The 23759-nt window shown below is 59.3% G+C and overlaps 1 protein-coding gene across 1 annotated transcript; it reads right to left on the reverse strand.

The window, feature by feature from the left end:
* Positions 1-463: 463 nt before the first annotated feature.
* DHX36 (DEAH-box helicase 36) lies at positions 464-23571 on the reverse strand. The gene is made up of 25 exons (XM_055127997.1): positions 23399-23571; positions 21859-21986; positions 21255-21486; positions 18439-18477; positions 17247-17417; positions 15075-15154; positions 14667-14741; positions 14416-14582; positions 14239-14320; positions 12318-12458; positions 11878-11980; positions 11401-11488; positions 10397-10452; positions 9432-9496; positions 8792-8935; positions 7612-7729; positions 6957-7055; positions 5643-5816; positions 5476-5562; positions 4855-4938; positions 4079-4178; positions 3900-3990; positions 2841-2961; positions 2414-2566; positions 464-2051 (listed from the first exon to the last, which is right to left on the reverse strand). Exons 1-25 carry the CDS (start codon positions 23567-23569, stop codon positions 1863-1865), a joined length of 2958 nt encoding a protein of 985 aa, XP_054983972.1. The 5' UTR covers positions 23570-23571; the 3' UTR covers positions 464-1862.
* Positions 23572-23759: the final 188 nt, after the last annotated feature.

Here is a 23759-nt window from a genome sequence, read left to right on the forward strand (position 1 = left end):
AAGCAGGTCTGGCCAAGGCTGGAGCCAGGACACCGGCCACAGTGGGCCACGGCCACGGCCGACGGACAGACAGATGCAGCTGTGGAGGCACAGACCTCAGACTCATCCAGGCCAGGGGACACAGTGCTGAGGACTGGGGACACGGTGCTGTTCAGAGGGAGAGCACACACGTGCGCCCACTGGCTGGGCAGAATCCTAGACAGAACAAATGCCTAGGAACAGGAAGTATAGCACAAGGACGCTAGCCTCTCTTTTGCTGCCTCTGCAGCGAGCACTGCACAGTGAGTGCCCTGGGAAGGCCGGTCACAGTCCAGGAGCGTGAACTGACACCCACCCAGCCTGCAAAGCACTCATCAGGGGGACAGGGCCCTACAAGGTTTCCCGGTGGCCGAGGGTGGAGGGGCAGTTGGAGGGAGTGATCTTGGGCAAGGTCGGAGCAAGCAACTGACAGGACAATACGTGGTCGAAAGCAATGAATTATACACTTGATTTTATTATATATATATAAAAAAGAAACTTAAAGCTTAAAAAAAGTCTGGAAATACAACAAAATATAATAGTGACACCATGCTTTCCTCTATACGTTCCACTCCAAGCAGTACAATGGAACCGGAGCTTGACCGTCGAGTAGGAATGCCGTTCTGAGACCAGCATTCTGGAGGGCGGCCTCACCCGTGTCCTCCACTGGCCCCGCACCGCAGCTCACACTGGGCAGGCCTGTCCCTGCCGGACAAGGACGCTGGTGCCGACTCTGACCCCAGACTGAGAACACAGCGCACTAAAAGCTTCTGCCTCAACTGGCCACTGGGCCCGGCAGTGCTCCACGAGATGTCCTCCCAGAGGGAGCTCCGGCCAGGTGATGCGAGGCTGCTCTCTGCTGGAGCCTCCCTCACAGAGCCTCTGGTCGCTGACACGTCTGGCCAATGGGGCTGTGGAACAGACATGTGGGGACAAAGACCCACCACTGAGCCCAGGGACAGGACCCACGTGACGGGAGGTGACAGCCCCTGGAAAGCAGGGGCCTGCCGAGGGTGTGCAGGGAACTGAGGGCATGAGCTCGGCAGGCACCAAGACCGGGCCGGCAGCTCGAGCAGATGGGCAACTGGGGTGTGGCCCATTTCCTGTCTCCCTCAGGCCTCGGGCTTCCATAAGGAAAGCCGCTGGCAGCAGTGGCTGGAGGGGCCATGGGGCCTCGGATGAGGGAGTGGAGGTCACCTGGAGCAGCAGCGCGACCCCTCAGCCCTGAGAGCGTGCTGTAAGGCAGCGGGCGCTCAGCAGGTGCCAAGGGGCTAAATGCGCGTGCGAGGGGAGCAGGATGGGTGAAGGCCACCCCCCGCATGCACCGTCTCCGCCACACGAGGTGGGGAGAGCCGAGGAGGAGCAGCATTCCCGGGGCAGCGAGGCCCTGGACGTGGTGTCTGCAGCCAATACCCAGGCCAGCCGAGCTGACACGGCACGGTCCATTCATGGCGGCTTTATTGCACCGGCCCACATCGCCGTGAAGACTGGCAGGGACCAAACCCGCGCCCGACAGCGTCTTCCAGTCGCTCACTCCATCGGGGTCCCCTGGGCAGGGAATGAGCGTCTCACAGCAGAACGAAGGTTTCTCGAGAGACACGGCATGTGCATGCGAGGTCTGGCGCGTGGACGCGGCCATGGTCACCTGAGCCCGGGGCCACCAGGGGACATGCATGTTGTGCCAGGGCAGCACCCCGCTCTCGTGCTCGCTTACCACCAGGGCGCCATCTACCACACACACCACTGATCCCCGCGCTCCCGCGTCCCGCCCTGGCGTCTCACCAGCACTGCCCTACGTGGCAGATGGCCCCCACCCCTGGGTCCGCAGACCCTGTGTGACGCCGTCAGCTGCAGTAGCCCCGGTCTTGGAAGCTGGACGGGCCGTTCCTGGGGGCCGCCTTCTCCTGGGACTTGATGAGGTCGGTGATGGCGGAGAGCACGGCGCAGTCCCGGGACCCCGTGTCCTTCCAGTCGACGGGGTGGGGGCTCTCGATCTTCTCCTGCAGCAGGGCGTCCAGCTCCTTCCTCAGCTCCTGCGGGAGAGACACGCCCCAAGGATGGCCTGAGCAGCAGAGGAGCGACTCCAAGGCCGTGAGTCAGCCACGTGCAGGGCAGGGACGAGCGTCTCAAAGCAGAACAAAGGGACAGTGCAGTGCAGTGGCTCTCTCCCTGGCACCCTGCACGGCCCCCGAGCATCACCCGGAGGCTCAAAAACCAAAAGAGGAAAATCCCACTGGCAAAGCCACAGAGAGGCCTGTAACTTCAAAAAAGAAAGTTCAGAGCAACAGCCACCCCTCAGCAGTGCTGGCTGTGTCCCACCGACAGCGAGAACGGCAAGACTGCAGTCCACCTGCCTCACGCCTTCCCACCGGGGGCGGCGGGCCCGCACGCTCACCTTGACGAGATGGGCGATTCTCGCCGGGGACTGGAAGATGATCCACTCGTCCACGGCGATCGTCTCCTGCTCCTTGTCCTTTTGGATGGAGATGTCGCCCCCGAAGAACAGCAGGCAGTACGGGGAGACCTCCGTGCAGTCGTACAGGTAGATCTGCGGAGAGCAGCGCCCACTCAGCCGAGACCAGGGACACAGCGCCCTGTACCCATTTCCGTTAGAAGGATGCAGGCCGCTGAAAGGACACTTGACAGGGTCCCAGAGGGCTAACGGCCGTGCTGAGCACTGAGGCGTGTCCCCAATGCCGTCAAAGAGCTCCTTGCAAGCAGCCTCTAAAGGGGAATGGCCGTATCACGTGTCCTGTCGCAATGGGCTGGACTAGAGCCTGCGACAGTGACGCGTCTGAGGAGGCGCCGAGGGCTCCACTCACGCTGCTCGTCCGCATCTTCAGGTGGTAGATGAGCCAGTTGTAGCGGAAGTCTGTCTGCTCCACGTTCACAGACTTGGGGTGGATGGCAACCAGCCCGTCCGGCTTCGTGTACACCTTCACCCTTCGGAGAGTCCAAAGGGAGCTCGTTGGGATAAAATTCTGGGGGAACAGAGACAGCCCGAGACGAGGGCTGTTCCCTGGGCAAACAGGTTTACCATATACACTGCAACTGGGACTGAGGAAACATGAAGAGTGGCAGTTAAGAACACCAGAGATGGTGAGCCCTCGTCAACCGAGAGGTGGCAGAAACCGGAGAACACACCGTTCCCTAAAACCACGAGGATTCAGGCAAGATGGTCACCATGGCGCTGACGGAACAGTTGCCAACGGTGCTGATGGGGAAAGCCACCATGGCATTGACGGGACAGTCCTGTGGAGCTGACAGTCGCCACAATGCTGACAGGGACAACTAGTCAGGCAGGTCACCCCCAAGATGCCTACACGTGTAAGGAGGATTCTGCTTCCAGGGAGTTTTATTGTTTCTACTGGGCTTTGTCAAGGTTTGGGGAAGGCGGGAAGGCCACTACAGGAGAACACACCCTGGGGCCACACCTGACTGGAGGGCTCTCTGCAGCGCCTGAGGGGAACACGGCCCACTCACAGTCAATCTGGAACGCACCCGGGTCGGTGCAACAGATGGGCAAGGCCCATGCCGGCCCTGCACTCCCAGCAGCGCCCGTCCGCGTGCCTGTCGGGCCCACCCTGGGCTGACAATTCAATCCCCGGCACCACAGAAGGGTCCGCCAAGCACCGCTGTGTGGCTAAACCCCGCCCCTCCCCCTCAAAGCAGCAGCAAGCCAGGGCCCGGGGTCTGCCTGGCACCTCTGCCTGCCACCGCCACGCGCTCCTCCAGGAGCTGGGACGGGCATCTCTCCCCAGGGATGGAGAGAGAGGAAAGGCCCCAACACGGACAACAAAATGATGGGAAAGGCACACGGGGTACCGGGATTCTGGACACGAGACAGGAACAAGCAAGGCACAGCCACCCCCAATGCTTACATTTTTCGTCTTTTACCAGAGTTTAAGCGAATCTTCGCGACTTTGGGATATAAGCCAGCACAGATGACAGCTTTGATAATCTTCTCGTTATCTGTCAGGGGTGAGGAGAGAGGTGGGTAAAGCGCCGATCCCGTGAGCCACGACCAGGGCAGGCCAGGGGCCAAGGGCTCCCCCTGCACCTGAGTTGATGTTCGATTTCGGATCTTTCGGGTTCCTGCTGCTCACGAACCCAGCCCCAAGGAGATGCTCGGTGAACTGCGTCTTCATGTTGTGCAGCATCTGGGGAGAGGAGACGGCGCCTGGCACGGGCCCTCGGCCTCCACTGCTGCACCTTCAGCGCGGAGACTCCTGGCGGCTGCGTGGCCTCTGCAACCTGGCCCTCGCTGACCTCCCGGGCCCCTCTGACCGGTAAGTGTTTCCAAACGGGCCCCCACACAGCAATTCAAACAAGCCCAGGGCCAGAGGGGACGGGAGGGAGGGTGGGTGGCAGCTGACGCCTCGGCACACGACTGTCCCGCCTGCCCCAAGGCCCCTGCTTCTTCCTGCTCTCCTGGGAGAAGGGGCAGACCCAATGAAGCTTGTCCCCTAGGCGGCACCCAGTTCGGAAGCGCCAGTGACAGGTGCCATGCAGACATGTGCCCACGTTCCAGTCAGCAGAGCTGCTGTTTCCCAGGGTCTCCCTGCAGTTCCGGCCCCGGCCCCTCCCTGTCCACGAGACGCAGGGGCAGGGCTCAGACACGCCGTGAGGCAGGGCTGTCCTCTGGCTTCGGCCCTCATGCTGCCCCTGCACCCCCTGCCCTCCCCTTTCAGCGCTGCCCTCAGGGCCACCCTTTGCGCCCTGGTGGCTCTTCGGGCTTTGGACGGGTTTGCTGAGCACTCCCCACGCGCGAGCAGGCCGAGGCAGAGCAGCAGGAGGGCCTGGCCCGCAGCCTGGCACGTCCCGGCAGCCCCATACCTGCAGAGTGTTGGAAGACAGGAAATACTCCCAGCAATAGTCTTTCTCGTAGCGGAAGCCCCGGCGCCTGGCTTCCTCCCAGCCCTGTGGGGACACAAAGGAAGGGGAGGGTCTCGCGCCCATCTACACTCGGCTGCTACGAGTCCCCTGCGGAGAAGCCAGACGGGTTTTCTGAAACTGGGAAACTAGACGCGCCGAGCCCCAGGGCACCCTGTGCTGGGACAGTCGCTCGTGTGAGAGTGGGCCTCTCTGACACTGAGCCCAACGGGAGGGGAGCCGAAGTCACGGTGCGACCTTTTCCTTCAGCCAGACCATGACAGAGAGAAGCTCCTGACACAGACCGAGCCCAGAGCACACACAAGGGTGACACAATCTGCCCTTGAAGCCAGAGTGGGGTCCACATCGCAAGCATGAGCGCGGGTTCAGCACAGAGGGAGTCTCCCTCAGGCACGACCTCCCCTCTGCGAGCTGCAGCCGGGCACAGGCACGGAGGCCCTGAGACAGACCCCGCAGACGAGCTGCCAGAACAGATGCATCCCTCGGCCCGGGCCCTGCAGTCCCCCCTGTCACACAGGCCCCGGGCGCGGCAGGGGAGCACGCCCTGACCCGGCGTTTCTGTACCTCGAAGGCGTTCACGACCGTCAGGTGGTCACTCCTGGTGTCCTTGGCCAACTCCTTCCTCCTGGCGTCTGCAACCTTCTCCTTCCCCTGTCAGACAGCGGCGGTGACACCCCTGCATGATGCCAAGGGCGGCCAAGGCGGGGCTGGCCCGGACGCCCACCCCTCACCAGCGGAATGACGAAGGGGTCTTTGAAGCTGAGGCTGGCTGCGATGGTGAGGACGGGGTCCAGGCAGCAGAACAGAGCCCCGAACAGAATCATCTTCCCGATGTGCGGCTCCACCGGCAGCCGTGCCAGGTGCACCCCAAGGGGCGTCAGCTCCTCCTGCTTGTCCAGGGCGGTCTGTGAGGGGGAAGGGCCATGTGAGCGCCTGCACCCGTCGCCTGCTAAAGGCCAACTCCTGGCGAACGGCTGCTCAGCCTCACTCCTTGATGCGGCAGCAGCGACCAGATGCTGGTGAGATCAGCTCTGACAGGGAGCTGGCGGGGAGGCAGGGGCCCAGCACACACCCCAGAGCTTGGGAGGCCAGGCCCTGTGGACCAGGGGCAGGGACGATGCGTCCGTCCTGCTGCCAACGAGTCCTGCCACTGCTCACCAGCACCAGCCCCGAGCCTGCACCCCTGCCCTGAGCTTCCCGACTCCCACCAACAGGCAGGCGCCTGCGAGGACTCAGCACACGCCCTCAACGCCCACTGCTTCCTCTGCTCCGTGACCATCCACACCCTGCAGACGCCCCGCTCGATGGGAGCCACAGGACTTGAGATCCACGGGGACCACTGGGAAGTGTGGCATGCCCCCAGCTCCTCTCCCCTTCCCTGGTTCTCACGGAAGCACCCACCTGACCTAGGGGCGCCATGTCCCGGGAAAGAACTGGAGCAAAGGGGGCTGGGTGGGCCGCGGGCCACACCCATGCCGCACCTGTCACGAAAGCATGTGGCTTCTATAAGCTGCCCATAAATCACTCAATTTGACAAAGGTTCTGAAAACACCCTGGCAAATGAGGCAAAAGCCCAGCTAAAGATTGCAGATTTTTATGGAATTTTCAATCAGACCTAAGAAATGGTGAACGACAATCTTGGTGATTTTTGTAATGAAAAATCACTGAAGCTATTGGGGCCAGAGTTGGTATAGTATGAAGGGCACTTGCCTTGCATGTGGCTGACACAGCTTTAGTGCCTGGGAACTAACTCAGAGGGTCCCTAAGTCCTGCTAGAAAAAGGCCCGACTAGGTGTGGCCCAGAATTAAAAAAACCCGACCCCCCCAGAAAAAAAGATGACAACCACAGACCCCTTCGAGCTGCCATAAGAATCAATCTGGTAACCAACTGACCCGTGAGTTGAGTCCGGATGCAGGGCTTCCTGAAGCAAGTTCATCTTGCACGCTAGCAGCCCATCTCACACCAAGTCCATTGCACAATGAGCCAGTTTGCGTGCTTGAACGCTGAGAATTTTTACAGAAAGAAAAAAAAAAAAAAGACTTACCAGTTCGATCAGGTGTCGTATGGAAAGTGACACTGCTTCATCAGATGGGGGGTCCATCAGCCTGCCCAGAAAGTCAGCAATGCCCCCGAGCCTCAAGATCTGGGGAGACAAGACAGTCATGACACAGGCCCTGCCCGTCAGGTACACACAGTATCACACAGAGTCAGTCAGGACACAGGCCCTGCCCGTCAGGTACACACAGTATCACACAGAGTCAGTCAGGACACAGGCCCTGCCCGTCAGGCACACACAGTATCACACAGAGTCAGTCAGAACACAGGGCCGTGCCCGGTCAGTCAGGCGCGGTGTCAGACAGAACTAGAGCTTGACTTCTCTCATCCAAGCTCAAGCGCTGGCTCCACAAACACAAACCCCAAGGCTGCAGGGAGCAGCCCAGCAAGTGCTGCTCGTCAGAGCCTCCAGCAGTGCCAGAACGGAGCTGCCGAGGCTTCCACAGGGAGGTGTCCACAGCGGAGCCCCAGGCCCCAGGCCCCGCCGAGGCTAAAGGGATAAGCCTCGGATACAGCAGCACCCGCGGGTCAGGAAGAGCCGGGCCCGCAGCAGAGGGGCAGCGAGGGACCAAGGACCTTTCCCGAGGGGCGGCCTGGTGCACAGGGAGCCCGGGGACTGCTGGGAGTGGCCCAGGCGGGCTCACCTTGATCTGTAGGCAGAGCTCCTCCAGAGGGGTCCTCAGGATCTCGGGCAGCTGGTAGTCATCCAGCAGGCTGGCTCGGAGACCGTTGTACAGGTGATAGCAGTGGCCAGGCTGGACCCTGAGGGACGTCACCATGACATGTTAGAACTCCAGTGGGACACGTTTCTTCTCGTGAGCAATACCGGCGCGAATCCCTCCTTACTTCTCTCATTTCTCCCCAGGGTCCATTTCGACCCGCAGACTGATTCTCATGCTCACTGGTCATCCATGAGCCCCAGCGCTGTAGTGTGAGCTCTGGGCACACCTTGGGGACCACCCATGTGAGCACTGAGCCCTGGCGGTAGGGGGGCTCTCAGAGGAGCTGAAACCTTCTCCCATGCGCCGAGCTCAAGCCTCAGTGTACCACTTGAGTCCATGTTGGGACGGAGGTCCGAGGGCCCAGAAGGTGGGAGCTGGGGCCCCAAGCCCATTCTCAGCCTGACCAGGACTCGGACAGGTCCTGCCGTACCAGTGGACGCTGCCAGGTACAAAGCCCTGCTGGATTTCCCAACTGTCCGGGGGCAGAGCCGACGGCCCTGGATATACAGCCCACAGCTGAAAACAGGCCTGGCCCTCCAGTGGGAAGGCTTCTCAGGCAGAGCCCAGGCCAGAGGCCTGCATCAGGGAGCCGACCTGCCAGGTCCCTACTCGGGCTGCCCCTACAACAGGACAACGACCCGGCGAATCTGCAGTGCTGGTCGTCCCTATCAGGAGTACCTCGGAGTGGAACAGTGCGGATCGTAAGAGTGAGCAAACCCTGCTCCTCTCGGCCAAGCAGCCCCGTTCCTCTCGGCCAAGCCAACTGAACTGGAGGGAGAAAAATCCCTCACACCGCCAGCGACACTGTGTCCCTAAGGAACTCCGCCTAAACTTCCTCAAACAAATGCACTGCAGAGCCATGTCCCAGAGGCCTGAGTACAGGCTGTGCCCACAGGAGTCCTGGGTCCAACCCGGTTCCGTTGGGCTGAGAGCACTGGCAAGAGTGAGCCCAGGAATGCACGGAGCCCTCGAGCACTGCTGGGTGCCCCGAACAGAAGCGAGAGAGAAGGGAACCCCGGCCCGACGTTCTGAAGTCACAGGGACCTGGAGAGAAAAGGAAGCAGCCCGAGGCAGGTGTCCCCCTCAGAGCCGGCCCACTCACCTGCCAGCTCGGCCCTTCCTCTGCTTGGCGTTGGCGTTACTGACCCACTCCGCAGACATGGTGCTGATGTTGTTCTGGGTGTCAAAGTGCGTCTCCTTTATCTTCCCGCCGTCGATCACGTAGACGACATCATCTATGGTGATGCTGCGTGGAAACACACGGGTGTCACGATCCACACCATGGGCCACGGACTCGCAGAAACACGGGCATGATCCACACCATAGGTCACAGAAACCCACAGGCAATGCTAAATCCGAAGGACACTAATTCTGAGCAAGTATTGGAGCTCAGGGTTCCCAGCAGGCGTGCACGCATGTGGTCCTGTGGGTCTCCTATGGCTACAGTGGGGGTAGGGCCCGCCTGTTTCTGGACCTGGCCTGTGTCAGAGCCCCTAGAGATGTCTGGGGACACACGGCGGCTTTACAGGCTGCAGATCAGCCAACATCTGCCACCAGGCCAAACTGGAAAAGGCCTTGGTCCCCAGACCCGGCTCGCTCGGTAGCACAGGCTGGGCGAGCTGAGGGCTGGTGCCGTGGGTCTGGTCCCAGTACACTGCTAGGAGGGCGCCCCCAGCCAGAGCTAACAGCAGACCACACTGCACACGGAGGCCCGGCCAGGGACTGGGACTGACGGTCTCTACCTGGTCTCGGCGATGTTGGTCGCGATGACTATCTTCCGAACACCAGGAGGGGTTCTTTTAAACACCTGTAAGGAAAGACATGCCCACGTCCCTCTGGGCACTCTCCTGCCAGAACTGCTTCCAGCTGGATTTCTACACGCACTGGCCCACCCACACCAGGCCCGTCGAGCTCACATCACTGTCATTTACGACATTCCCTTCTCAACCCAAGGAAACCACTCAGATGCCAGAACCTTCTAACATGTGTCCAAGTAAAAGAGGATCACTGAATTTATGAGATGTTTTAGACAAAAACTGGAGGCAGAATTAAGGGAAATAAGCTGGAAGATGAAGACCCCAGATCTCCAGGAACTGGAGCAGAGCCTCTCTACCTGTCTGACCTGCTTCCTTCCTGGCACCCTGCCATATCCCTGGGCCCCTAGTCTTGTGCCGTGACCCCCCCATTTACATGAGTTTCACCTGTGACCCCCGTGGCGTATCTCAGGGCCCAGGTGAAATGTGGGATAGAGGGTGCCAGGTACCTGCAGGCGCCCACATCAGCGCTGCCAGCTGGCTGCCCGCAATCAGCGGCATGAGCCCCAGCCCGGGCACACAGAGCCACTGTGCCAGCCCTAGCGCCATGAGGTCCTGCTGCCAATGGGTGCTACCTGCTGCCTCCCACCCTAAGAAATGTGGCTGTCAACAGGGTGCACAGATCCTGCTGGCCGTGTTCTGAAGCACCTGGCTCCTGCCAGCTGTGTTCTAAAGTTTACCCCCAAGCCCAAACAAGTCACTGGTGAAGCCACTTTAAACCTGAGCATCATGCTGATAGAACTCATTTGATCTGTAAAGGTCAGCCTGTCCCTGGAGCACAGGCCTGCCCTGGAGACACGCCTGCCGAGGCTCTCTGAGACATACTGTCTGGACTAGGCGAAAGCAGCAGCTCTGAAGGCATGTGTCAGATGAGAGCAAGAATGCACACCTACCTGGGTCTGGTTCACGGTGGGCATCAGTGAATGCAAAGGGATAATCAGAAACTTGTCTGAAAAGCAGAAACAGAGAAGCCTTAAATGGACCCTTGATGTGATCACACACACATACACACACGGATCGATCTTGGGATTCCTGGCCGACGAGAGGAGAGTTCCCGAATCCCGTCAGTCTCCCTTTCATGCCCACGGGGAAGCTAGCAGAGACCCTTCCTCCTTCCTCAGGCGCCTCCGAGATGACGAGCTTCATTTCTCACTGACCACCGTGAGGCAGGGACAGCACTCTTCATGACCGAGTATGTGTCACACCATGTCCCTCCCCCGTGCAGATTGGTGCTGCCCATTCCCAAGTCTCCCAGAAGGCGAGCCTTTTGATGACAGCCAACAGGCTGCCCTCCTGCCACCTTCTCAGCTAGGTCTCGCACTCAGTAGAAACACAGTGATGTCATTCTCTTTATGTCAAGGGAAGGAGGGGCCGTTACAGAGCTTCCAGGTGTCCTCCTGTCAGGAGGACGCTGTGTCCAGAGAACGTGCTGGTAAGCAGAGGAAGCAGTCCCCGGGATGGGGAAGGCAGTGTCGCCAGACAAAGGCAGGGCCCGGCGCGGACGAGCACGCGGTTTCCTTACAAGACTGCCTGGCGCCTCCGCCCTAGGGGACTGAGCAAGTCAGACCTTTGCTAAGTGGGGTTCCCAGCTTGGTGAGGGCCACTCTCTCACACCCACTTCTCCCCACCTGCACTGCTCTGAGGGCCCGGGCGTCTGTGTGCGGGAGATCTGCACAGCGCAGCTCTGGCTCCAGCTTATCTCCCGCCCGTGGACACAGCAGTGCCGGAGAAGCACCATCCCACCCCCGCACCCCCACCGGGCCTCAGCAGGAGCAGGGTCCCAACCCGTGTCCACGCACGGGGCGCCGGACACTGCAGCATCCTTCAGGTGCGAAGGAAGTTGCTCCCTTTGACCCAGCCCCGCTACCGAGACTGCGGTAGCTCATGTCCAGGTTACCTGACTTAAACATCACTTGTGACATCAAGAGGTCATGTAAAGTGCTGATATTGTCCCAGCCAGGCAGGAAGACCAGCACGGCGCCGTCCTGTGGGGGAACAGCTATCAGCAACGCGCCCTGCCCAGGCCCCATGTCACGGGCAGGCACGGGGCAGCAGCCACTGTTCCTCACTAGAAATGGGACTTACAGCCTCTTTCTGGCTTTGGACAGTGCCTAGGGCTCACCCCTGGCAGCACCTTAGGGACATGTGGCATGGGGATAAACCCTGCTAGGTCGTGTGCAAGAGCCTCACCAAGAACTTACTCTAGCCTTGTCTCGCAATGGGTCAAATGTCTAAGCATTCTGATATACGGGGATTCTTATTCTTGTGTCAAAAAGTAACTTCTCCCATAGGCTATTTTAAAAACAAATGACACTGTTTTCCTTTTGCACGGCCTAGACACAGAAACCCTGGTGGTGCCCGACACCCAACTAACCTCCTCCTTCAGAACAATATGTCGGATGAGGGCAGCGACCAGATTCAGATCCACTTTATCGTCGTCCATCATCTCAAGCACATCGACGGTGCTGGAAGAATACCTGCGCAGACACGGCCGTGAGCACGCAAGGCCCTCGCCCCGCCTCGACCAAGCTCAGAGACCAGAGTACACAACCAGAACTCAAGTATTTCACCACCGACTCGCCACAGAACTTTGGATGTGACCATTACTACGTGAGTTTCTCTTTAAGACTGTACTGGTCTTAAATCACTTATCACTGAATGTCCCGGGAGCCCAGGTAAAACAGAGCTGTCCGGGTCCCGCACATCATCGTTAACGACAGCCCAGGGTGCTTCCTGGGCCCAAACAACAATGAACACAGGCTGTACTTGGAGCCCCGGGGAGCACTCCACACGGGGCGGTGCCACAGGACTCACTTCTTCCGCAGCTGCTGCAGGTAGCCAGGCCAGCGCTCTCGGTACAGGGCTTCCTTCTCCTCCTTCTCCGGCCTGTGGGAGTGCCCTTGCATGAAGCCCCTCTTAAACTGGGATCTGTGCTCCCGCTGCTCGGGGACGTATCTGAAATGCAAACACCATTCGACAGTGTCACTCCCGGGAAACTTCTCTGAGGTTCTGGAGCGCGAGCGCTCGGAAATGGGAGAGCAGCCCAATGAGCACAAAGAGACAGATGCTAGGGCACAGCATGGCTGGCCCCGCACCCGGGTCCAGACTGACGTCGGTGCCCAGCGTGCCCAGAGAAAGGCAGACGGGGTCGCTGAGGGAGGCAGCAAGAATGAACACAGACCTGCCCGGCCACTGCTAACCTGCTCCCGGGCCTAAATAATCCCCCAAAGGGTGGACAGTGCCCAAGGAGCAGACAGTGGGCTGAGCCTGCAGACAGGAGCTGCACAGGAGGCCGTGGGGCCTGGTGCCGCCCAGGAAAGCGTGGGCATGGACAGGCTGTAGGGCTGCTGGGACTCTGACTGGTTTAAAGCCACATCACTGGCACTGGGAAGGCTGGAGCCACCGTCACTCATTGCGTCTCCAAAGCAGGTGCCCTCCGTCCTACTCCTGAGCTTGCCCCAAGCTACCCAGGAGGAGGGGACTGTGTGGTGTGGACAGTTACAGGACCACTCTATAATCTGTCCACGCAGATGTGATGCCCTCACCCAGAGCCGGTTCCCAGATGGGCACCCCAGAGACCAGCGGCTCCTCGGTCAGACCAGGAGAGGCAGGTGGAGGTTCTGCCCGCTGCAACATGCAGCTGCTGAGACCCTGGCCCCACGGGGCTTTCTCGCGTGGGAGCCCACTGAGTCCAGCCACACGCTGCCCGCGCCGGCCCCAGGCCAGGATGTCTGACGGGCAGCGTGACTAAACCACGCACCTGGACAGGGAGAGCACTAGAGAGGAGTCTGTGTTCTGCCTCCTGCTGAGAGTCAGCCATCCCCTGCTCTGCAGGGTCATGAGCCGCCCAGTCATGTTTCACACCCAGCCATGCCCAGCAGTGCACGCTCCAGAGCATCCTCCGGAAGCACTGCGAGTGAAATCTCGAGCCACTCAAACACCCGCTGACCCTGGCCACGGCTAAGGAGGGTACCTGAAGGGCGGAGCCCTGACCCAACCCTGCACCAGGAGTGGTCAGCCCCTGCAGGAGACCCCGCAATGAAATCTGGGTACCCGCAGGGGTCCTGGCTCCCCCTGCCAGAACCTGCAGCCCCGAGCCACACTGCCTGGCCTGCTGCGTGACACAGGATGCCCAGCGGGGTCCCACCTGCAGACCACCCCCAGAACCTCAGACAGACGGGAGCAGGCAGGGTGGACAGGGTCCTTGCCCAGCACTGCAGTCCTCAGTGGAGACGTTCGTTCTCCAGCAGTGTCAGCAAGGGCTCACGGTCATCCAAGCGCAGGGGCGGGGCTGCCCTCACTGCCTGCACCCACGCGCCCATCTTCACATGCACACACCTGGTAGGGGGGCAGGGGATGGGCAGAGTAGACCGTCCTGGCAAATCCACACCCAGGGGCCACGGCCTGCACAAGAGCTAGAAGGACAGGGATGGGTCAGATGTGCCAGAGGGGTGGACGGACGCCTGGAGCCCTGGAATGAGCAGAGCCACCGTCCCCCAGAAGCTCACGGCCAGTGAGGGACACACACAATGGCTCAGGCCTGGCAAACGTGGGGTTTCCTGGGGGATGGTGCCCACTGAAGGCCGGGAAGGCCGCAGCCTGGCCACAGCACAGTGGGAGCCACGTGTGACCTCACCCAGGAATCCGGCTCTGGGGAAAATCGCGCTCAGACAACAGGAGCTCGACGGGAGGCGAGCCCCGAGACTCGGTTCTCCCCTCTGCCATGGCTCCTCACCTGATCTTCTCAATGATGTCCTCCAGAAGATACTCCGCCACCGGAAAGGTGAACCCAGGGATGTGGATCATCGGGCAGTGGCCTGTGGTGCAAGAACAGGGAGGCGCGCCCTGAGCGGGAGGCTGCTAGACCCACCCATGGGCGCCCTCCACGCCCCCGCCCCCAGAGTCCCCTCACCGAAATACTCCGAGAACTTCTCGGCGTTCAGCGTTGCGCTCATGAGGACGACCTTCAGGTCAGGCCGGACGCCAAGCAGGTCCTTGATGACCGTCATCAGAACATCGGACTGCAGGTTCCGCTCATGGATCTCGTCCAGCACCACGTGGCTGACGCTGGCCAGCCGCCTGAGGAGGCCCAGCGCATCAGCACTGCCCCCGCCAGCCCACCCGCACCCACCCGCGCCCACCCGGCAGGAACCAAGGCCTCACGGGTCTGACTGGAGCCACTGCAGGATGATCCCCGTTGTGCAGTACAGGATGGACCCTTGCTTCCGGGGCAGCCGGCTGCAGGGACACGAGGACAATCAGCTCGGAGAGGGGCAGAACTCTGCTCCCAGGAGCACCTCCCATTTCCAGGGACAGAGCCTCAGAAACTCCTCAGGAAGGGAGGCTGAGGCTTCCTGCTGTCGCTTCCTCGGGCGGGGGCTGGCCCAGCAGTGCTCCTGCCGGGGCCCGGGAGCGGACGCCAGCTTTCCGCACGCTGACAGCTGCAGAGCAGGGATGGGCGCACAGACTCAGGGATGTGGGACGGCTCTGGGGACACTCTGTCACTCACTGCCTCACAGAAACACGGGCTGAGGGCGCAGTGGGCCGGAGGTCCAGACGCCCGCCCCTCACCTCTGTAGGCGGATCTGGTAGCCCGTGCTGCAGCCACCTCCACAGGACTCTGCACGCTCTGCAGCCACCCTCTCGGCAACCTGGGCAGAATCCAGAGTTTCTGACAAGGGTCAATGCCTCGATACAGACACCCTCCCCAGCACGACCTAAACGCGCGGGAATCCTGACCCCACTTCGTCACCTCCCCAACACACACACATGAAAAGGTTCCCCTGGGGCTGGAGTGATAGCACAGCGGGGAGGGCATTTGCCTTGCACGCGGCCGACCCCAGTTCTAATCCCAGCATCCCATATGGTCCCCTGAGCACCGCCAGGGGTAATTCCTGAGTGAAGAGCCAGGAGTAACCCCTGTGCATCGCCGGGTGTGACCCAAAAACCAAAAAAAAAAAAAAAAAAGAAAAGGTTCCCCTGAGCACCGGCTGAGGGAGCCGAGCTCCAACTTGCTTCTAGGGTCTGCTCCCAGCGGCAGAGGCCCCTGGAGGCCGAGTCCTCGCCAGGATCGGCAAAGCGCCTTTCTCTAACTTCCTTCCCTTAGTCTGTGCCGTCGGCCTTTCCCGTGAGGAGGAGAAAAGCCAGAGTCTACACACTCTACGCTTAGCTTCACGCACTTTTAAATTCCAGCTTTTTAGGGGGAACCTCCCAAGGGGTATCTGGGGCCTGGGGTTCGGTGTTTAGGGGGGAACTTAGGGTCACACTTGGGGCTCCCACCATGCGTGTGATCTGACATGAAAACATATTCTAGCCTGTGTGCTGCTTCGGCCAGAGACGAGGGCACTGACTACCAGGCAGAAGCGAGGCAGCTCCATATGCCAGCCAGACGTGTGCACAGCACACATACCACCCCGTGCCCACCGCCCCGTGTCCCCACACCCACACTGCCCCAGCCTTCTTGCGGCCTGCGCTTGTCGCTGGCCGCAGCAGGTAGAGGTGAGGTGGGAGACAGGAGTCACCAACCTCGAAGGAGTAGTTCTTGGGAATCAAATTCTCCCGTCCACAGATCTAGAACTGATGACGAGCGTTTCACTTTTTACTACTTATTAAGTGACCCACTTAAATTCCAACAGATCTCAGAAAACCAAGCAGAAATAAATGCTGGTCAGCAGTCTTCCTGTTGTCACTATATCACTTGCTGCCATGTGAAAACATTAAATTCTAATACACCTTAGCCATATCACCGTGTTATAGTCAAAATATTTATTTTTCACAGTTCCTAAGAAATCCCAGAATATTGTCAGAATTGACGGAGTTCCTGACCGGATCCTGTCTCATGAGTCAGAGATGTGACAGAATATCATAAAACCAAAGACAGTCAGTGATTTTAACGTAAACTCACATACTACAGAAATCGCTTATGCACACGAGGGTTTAGAAGTTAACGCGGTTTGGTGACTCGCGTGTTTAGGTTACCTAACTAAAAGGGAAACACTGTCTGCAAGAACATGTTCCCTCAATGGCTAATGGTAAACTTAAACCAATGCCTCTTTTTCACGAAAAATACCGTTACCGAAGCACTTGATTAAAAATAGTCAGAGATTTTACTGCAGAGTATACAGCAGAGCACACAGGGCACCTGCCTGACGCGCAGCTGACCTAGGGCCCATCCCTGGGCAGTCCGTGTGCCCCCATCCCTAAAACATCAGAGATGCAGTGCTGCCCTGACCACTGGCGAGCGAACAAGCCCCAGCTCTGAATACTCAGGGAGGGGGAAGCTCAGGTCATCCCATAAAGGGATCATTTAGCTTATGACCAACAGGAAAAGGGGAGGACGCCTGCCGTGCATGTGGCTGACCCAGGTTCAATCCCAGCACTCCAAAGGGGTCCCCGAGGGCTGGAGCAATAGCACAGTGGGTAGGGTGTTTGCTTTGCACGCGGCCGAACCGGGTTCGAATCCCAGCATCCCATATGGTCCCCTGAGCACCGCCAGGAGTAATTCCTGAGTGCATGAGCAAGGAGTGACCCAAAAAGAAAACAACAACAACAACAAAGGGGCTCCCGAGCCCCTGAGCACACCAGAGGTGATCCCTGAGCACAGAGCCAGGAGTCAGCCCTGAGCACTGCCGGGTGTGGCCCCCAAACCAATAAGAAGTTGATGGTTCTCCTGTAAGTGTCTCTTGGATCGCCGACCTCTCTCCTCGGAGGGCACAGGCCTGAGACCACTCAGGCAGTACTCACCGAGATGGCGCTGATCCTCCGGGGCTGAGTGCACACGATGCGGCACGCAGACCCCTTCCCTCGCTCGATATAGTCGTCCAAGATGAACTGGGTGACCTGCGTGGTCTTGCCACAGCCAGTCTCGCCACTTATCACGGTGACCTGGTGGCCATTGATCATATCCACCAGCTCCTGTTTCAGAGGAAGAACAGGGTGGGACGCTGACCCGGGCGAGTGCACACTTCCCCCAACACCCAAGGGCCGCCCACAAGCACCCCCACAGCCCTGAGCTCTCCCGCACACCCCGGCAGCCTGCACGCAGCCCGGCACCACGGAGGAGAGAGACAAAGACTCGCTCCACGGGGATGATGGCTCGGGCTTCTGGCAGGCCGGCCAGTTCCCAAATGCCCGTTATGTCTACCGGGGGCCCTTATGGACCAACACGACAACCCAGAATCCAGCTCTGCCTGTGAAACAGTCCGGTGCTCTGTCTAGGAGAGAGTGCTAGGCTGGCTGACCCGAGTTTCATCCCAGGAACTCCTTATGGTGGCGGGGAGTGATCCCTGAGCACAGAGCCAGGAGTAAACCCAGGTAAGGAAGAATATCGTTACGTTACCATTTCCTGCAATGTTTAACTCAAATGAGTGAACTTCAAAGACATCTGACACTCATTTGTGAAACGTGGTCTTCAACTTTCAAACACTAATGTTTATAATATTAATATTTACCCTATTCTAACACTAAGAAGAAGCGAGGGGTAATGGGTTATTAATATCTACCAAAATCTAAAAAAAAGTCACTCCAATGCCACCTTGTAAAACTCTCCCTTCGATGCGAATATAGTACCCAGACAAGAAGCTGGGCACTGACAGCTGGTGACGTGACGAGGGCCCAGGACGGGAGCCAGAGGCCAGTCCCTGCCCTCAGCAGGCTCTTCAACTGACGGGCAGTCTTGTTACTCAGCAGACTTTACTGACCAGTTTTCATTTCTAAACTCTACAACTCAGTGATAAAGCATGAGAAAAGCACAAGGAAAACTTTCTCATGACCCAAAAATGGTGCCTGAATACGTCAAAGGAGTGAAATGGAATTCCAACTGTATCTTTCAGAAGAAGGCTCATCAATTTCCTTTTCTTCTTGACAACAGAGCAAAAATAAAAGAGTACGCTTAAATATTTCAGATATCACACAAAACAATATGAATTCGACTTACCTTTCGCATCCCGAATGAAGGCAGCTTTTCTCTGAAGCGCTGAAATTAAAATAAATAAATAAATAAATAAAGATCAACTTTCACAGGATTCCAGAAATGTCAGTTGAAATAAATGACAGTAAAATCCAAACACATCGCAGCCTAGGTTCAAAGCCCTTTTATGATCCACTGGGCACAAGAGGTCGGTCGAAACTTAATATGTGTCTGAAAAGGCCCTAACGGACCTGAGCTGAACTGCCCGCTACGTCGTCCAGATCACTGGTGGAGCCCCCAGCCTCCTGACCAGTTTAGGACCCCACCCCCACTCTCTCATAGGGAAATGAGCCTCAGTCTGAACCAAAGCAAATGGACCTGGCGTGAGAGAGTTAAAGGGCAGATCTGGGTGTCCTCGAGGCCCTGGTCTCTGCCTCTCAGGGTTTACATGCCAGCCCGACCCCTGGCACCACACGGGTCCCCACAATGAACAGCTGACCCATTGTCACAAGGCACCCACGAAAATGGCAGACTGTTCTAAAACCACCTAAGTGACTTTTCCCTTCTTCTACTGTTTTTTAGTTTTGGGTCACACCCAATGGATCTCAGGGCTTAATTCTGGTTCTGCACTCAGGGATCACTCCTGGCAGGCTCGGGAGACCGTCTGTGGTACCCGGGATGGAGCCCGGTCAACCTTGTGCAAAGACAGGCTCCTCTGCGCTAGCTCTGGTCCACTCTACACGGTGTCTGGTATGAGAACATCCCATGCAGCCTCTGCAAATCCCATGTGTGTGGGGGGGGTGGGACTGGGAGGGGTAGGGGCTTGGGGGGGGGGGTGTCATGGAGCTTTTTTAAATGTTGTTTTAAAATAAACTTAAGTATACTGGGAAATGTCTGATTTGCATACACACCAATTTTAATAGACCGATATATCTAGGATCATGAAAAATCTCAGGCAAAGGGGGTCATGCCGGGGAATGTTTAGGGCCTGTGTGATCACAGTATTAGTCTTAATACGAGCGATAGCCCCTGCTCAACACACAAATCACCAGCTGCCACAATGCATGCGTCTCTCAGAAGGACAAAGCATCGGTTCTCAAGCTGCAGCCTCAAACCCAGAGCCCATGGCATGATGAGCTGAGGAGAGCTGGAGGTCTCACTCCCCTCACAGGAGCACCACACTCCAGAGATTTCCACAACCACACAACAATGGTTGGTCCACGGTCACAAACCTGTCACCAATGCATCTATCCCCCGATTCTAAATGTGCTCCCGATTTAGAATTCCAGATAAGAATTCCAGCAGCAACTGGAAAGTTATATTTACTAAATAGTGACGGGCACCAATAGCTTATTGACAAGGGTTTAGAGGACGCGAGCACACTGGGCCCCATTTCCTTCGCCAACGTTCACGGAAAGCTTTCTTGGCTAAGAACAGCCCAAGAACTGTTCGGCAGAGCTGCTGGGCAGTTCAACGTGAAACCAAACAGATCAGTATCCTTTCTTCGAAACTATGAAACTGGTTCTCATGCAAGCAGGAGAGGGTGCTGGATCTCACTCATCTGTCACCACGGAAAAAGGCACGAGGAGAAACTGGGCTGCAGCATCTGGCCCTGCAGGAGACCGGGCTGTCCCAGCCGCGCGCCCAGACACGTCAGACACCTACCATCCACATCCCCAGGCTGTCGCAGAGAGGAGCCGCCTCCCCAGAGGGGAAGCAGGGAGTCAGAGGGCGAGCACAGGAAAGCGCTCGCAGCCGACCTGGCCAGCAGGAAAGCCACTGTGCTGTTTGTCTGGCCCACATGAGCTAAGCCAGCCATCGCTGACGACTTGAATTGTACTCCCGTGCCAAACAGATGACCACAGCCTCTCCTGGTTGCTGAGGCTACAGAAGCCGCTCCACTCCCTAACACAGCCCTGAATCCATGTCTGCTTCTCTGACATCCCCTTCTGCAGGACACTGACCTTCGCTGGTGACTGTGAATGGGTCCTCCTGAACACCAGCTGGCAGCATGTGCTGCAAGCAAAGATGACCTCCAGAATCCCTCAGTATCTCCTCTCCAGAGACAAGCCCCCCCAGAGTGCAGCAGAAGCCCACGCAGCAGCTCTGCAGAGCACAACCCCTGGCAGCCCAGAGCAAGCCCTGAGCCAATGGATGTGCCCCATCTCCAACCCCATCCCACCACACACACAAAACCCAACAAAACCCAGCGGCCTCCCCTGGCTCCATCCAGGGCACTGCGTAAGGTCCCCAACACTGCCAGGGCTTAGTCCTAAGCAGTGCCAGGAACTAACCCTGAGCACTGTGAGGTGTGGGCTTACCACCTACCTCAACAAAATCTTTGATCACACTCTTTGATCACACATCTTCCTAGAACCACCATGTATTAATCTGAGCTGAACGAGGCAAGGATGGAACATGCTGACCGTCTGTGACTTAAGGACCCTGATTTTGAGCCACCAAAGGGGACAAGGTGCTGAGGACTCAGGAGAACCCCAGCTGTCAGTCCTGACGCTGAAACATCAGGGGCTCAGAGTCACATGGCATCTAATTCCAGGGGCTAGTAAGAATTTTATTCTCTGTAAAAGGCAGGACTATGTTCAGTGGCCCAGGAAAAGCAATCCTAACCCCATTTCTTCAAGACTGACAAAGGCATCTGGGAGCTAAGCAGACGCGTCTGGTCACCTGCTTTGGCCTGGACTGGAGGCTGAGTGTGTCCGGTCCTAGAGCGTCTGTGTGTGGGCTATGCAGGGTCCTCATCCTGCCACAGCTCCTCCACCAGACACGTTTTTACCAAGCAGGGAAAGAGCTGCGGTGTGTCCCCCCAGTCTGCTTTCCAGTACCTGCATCTCGATATATCGGAGATCCGTCTTCTTCCTCTGCAGCTCCTCCAGTAACTGCTGGTCCAAGGCTCCGTCTGGCTCATTGTCTTGGAAGATATACTCAGCATCCCGGTCCCCGTATCTGTCCCTGACCCTGAAGGGCACCTTTTCGGGCTTCACCAGTCTCTTCTCGTGGTTCTCGGGCTTCTTCTCTGAGTGGGGCTTGCTCTGGGTAGGGACCTCGGTGCCGTACCTGTTGGACACAGGGGAACATGCAAAGGTTCAATGAGAGGAACCATCTTGATCCAGTGCATCATTTCCCCCAAGTCACCAGCAAAGCTGTTTCTCTGGGGAGGGGTAGTGCCGGGGTCTCTCCCTGAGCACTGTGCTGTCCCCACATCGAGGGCTCCCTTCATGGAGTAATGCTCTCTCCAGGACAGCTGCTGGGACTTTCCCCAAACAGCAGGGTCTCAGGAAACAGGTGACTGCTAAGAGCCGTTTCTCTGGATCAACGGTTCTAACCCTTCCAGGTCCCAACATGGATGACCGTGCTCCATCTCCCCAGGTACCCTTTCCCCTCCTCCAGTCCAGGTGCTCCTGACCCAAGCAAGGTGAGCGCGTGTACCCGTGATCCTCAGGCTCGAACCAGGAAAGCTGGGGTTCCGTGCTGTCCTTCTCACTCTTGGTCTGCACAGAATGCAGCAGCTGCACGATCTGCTCCTCCCGGCGCTCATCCATGTGCACCACGGCCCTCTAGGCAGAGGAAGAGACTGTCAGCTCGAGAACACACACAGTCAGCGGGCCGGGCGTGGAGACGCCACACGCGGTGCCCGGGAGAATGCCCTCAGCTAGAGTCTTCCAGCCCCTCTTCTCTCTACTGGCTGGCAAAGGGAGCAGATTCTGCCACACGAGTCTGGCCCCTGATGGCCCGTGCTCAGGCACGAACACAGTGCTACCCAGTCTCAATCCTCACACCCACGATTAGTTATTACAACCAAAAGTGGTTCTGAAGATGCTGGGAACTGAAGCACTGTCCTGGTTTGCGGCGAGCACTAGGGACTCCTGCACAGGAGGAGGTGATGAGCAGGCCCCGGGCGGGGAGCGGTGACGACCACGTTGCATACAGGAACAACAGGAATGCATGAAGATGGCTCTTCTGCAACTGCACATTCCAGCGAACAGAGATAGCCCTGATGGCCACAAACCCTCGTTCGCAGCAGGAGGCTGGCGGGGCGCCACAGTGGGCAAGGGTGGCAGCGGACTCTGGCACCGTGAGTACGCACGGCTCGTCTGTGTGCGTGATCGCCAGTGAAGGAAACAAAGATTTTTTAAAAGAGGATGCCAGATCTTGGAGGGAATTCCAGAAAGCTTCTGCTGTCTTTTTGGGGGTGGGTGAGGGAAAGTCTGGGGCCATATGGGGTGCTGGGGACGGACCCGGGCAGCACCCTTGTCCCGCAGTCCCCGAGCTGGGTGTCAGGCAGAGAGAGACTGAACACGAGCAGACCCTGAGAGAATTCATTCGTGTGTTCGGGGTGTTTAGGCCAAATGACACTCCTGTCGCTGGCGATGCTCCCCCTGGGCGCGGGAGAGTTTGGGGGCCGTGCCCGGGCTGCATTCCATGTTAGCAGGCGTGGCCCCCTTTCTGGACACTCTCAGACATCCCTCCCGGGCCCGGAGACCCCCAAAGCCGCGTACAGGGAGCCCACTTGGCCCGCCTAAGTTCCCGCTGCCCGGTGCCCTCCGGCCTGTCCACCTCACCCGCCTCGCGGGGCGCGGGTCTCTGGAGAGGGGCTCCCCGCGCCCCCACCGCCCCCACCCCCCGCCGGCCCGGCGCGCACTTCCGGGCCCGCGCGGCTGTCCGAGGTGCTGAGCCGCCGGCCGGGCCGGGCCGGGGCGGGCGCCTCTCCGGGCCGCAGCCGGCAGCCCCGGGCCGCTCCGTCCGCGCGGCCCCCGGGCCCCGCCGCCCCGCTCCGCCCGGCCCCCGAGGCGCCCACCCGCCGCGGCCCGAGTCCGGCCCCGCGCGCACCGGGAGCCGGCAGCGCTGCCCACCCGCCCGGCCGGCCCCGCGCACACGGCCCCGCCGGGACGGCCCGGGCGGCTGCGGGGCTCCGGCTCGGCCCCGGGGGGTCGGACCGCGTCCGGGGTCCGAGGCCGCGCCCGCTCACCTCCTGGCGCTCGGCGTCGCGGCTCTTCTGGCCCTGCTTCTTGGCGTACCACAGGCCGATCTCGCGGCCCTTGAGGTGCCCGGGGTGCCGGCCGCGCCCGCCGCGCCCGCCGCCCCGGCCCGGCCCGCGGCCCCCGCCGTCGCGGCCCCAGCCCTGCTGCTCGTGGCTCATGGTCGCCGCACGCCGGGCCGCGGCCGTTGCAAATGGCGCCGGGCCGGAAGCGCTGCGCGGCCCCTTCCGCCCGCCCCGCGCGTCACAGGCCGGCGACCGCGCGCCGCCCGCGTCCCCGGCGTCCCCCGCGGCCCCCCCCCCTCCGCCGCCCGGCGTCCCCCGCGCCCCCGGGACCGCCCCGCGCGCCGTC

The sequence above is a fragment of the Sorex araneus genome, chromosome 2 (genome assembly GCF_027595985.1).
Source record: "Sorex araneus isolate mSorAra2 chromosome 2, mSorAra2.pri, whole genome shotgun sequence".
NCBI lineage: Eukaryota > Metazoa > Chordata > Mammalia > Eulipotyphla > Soricidae > Sorex > Sorex araneus.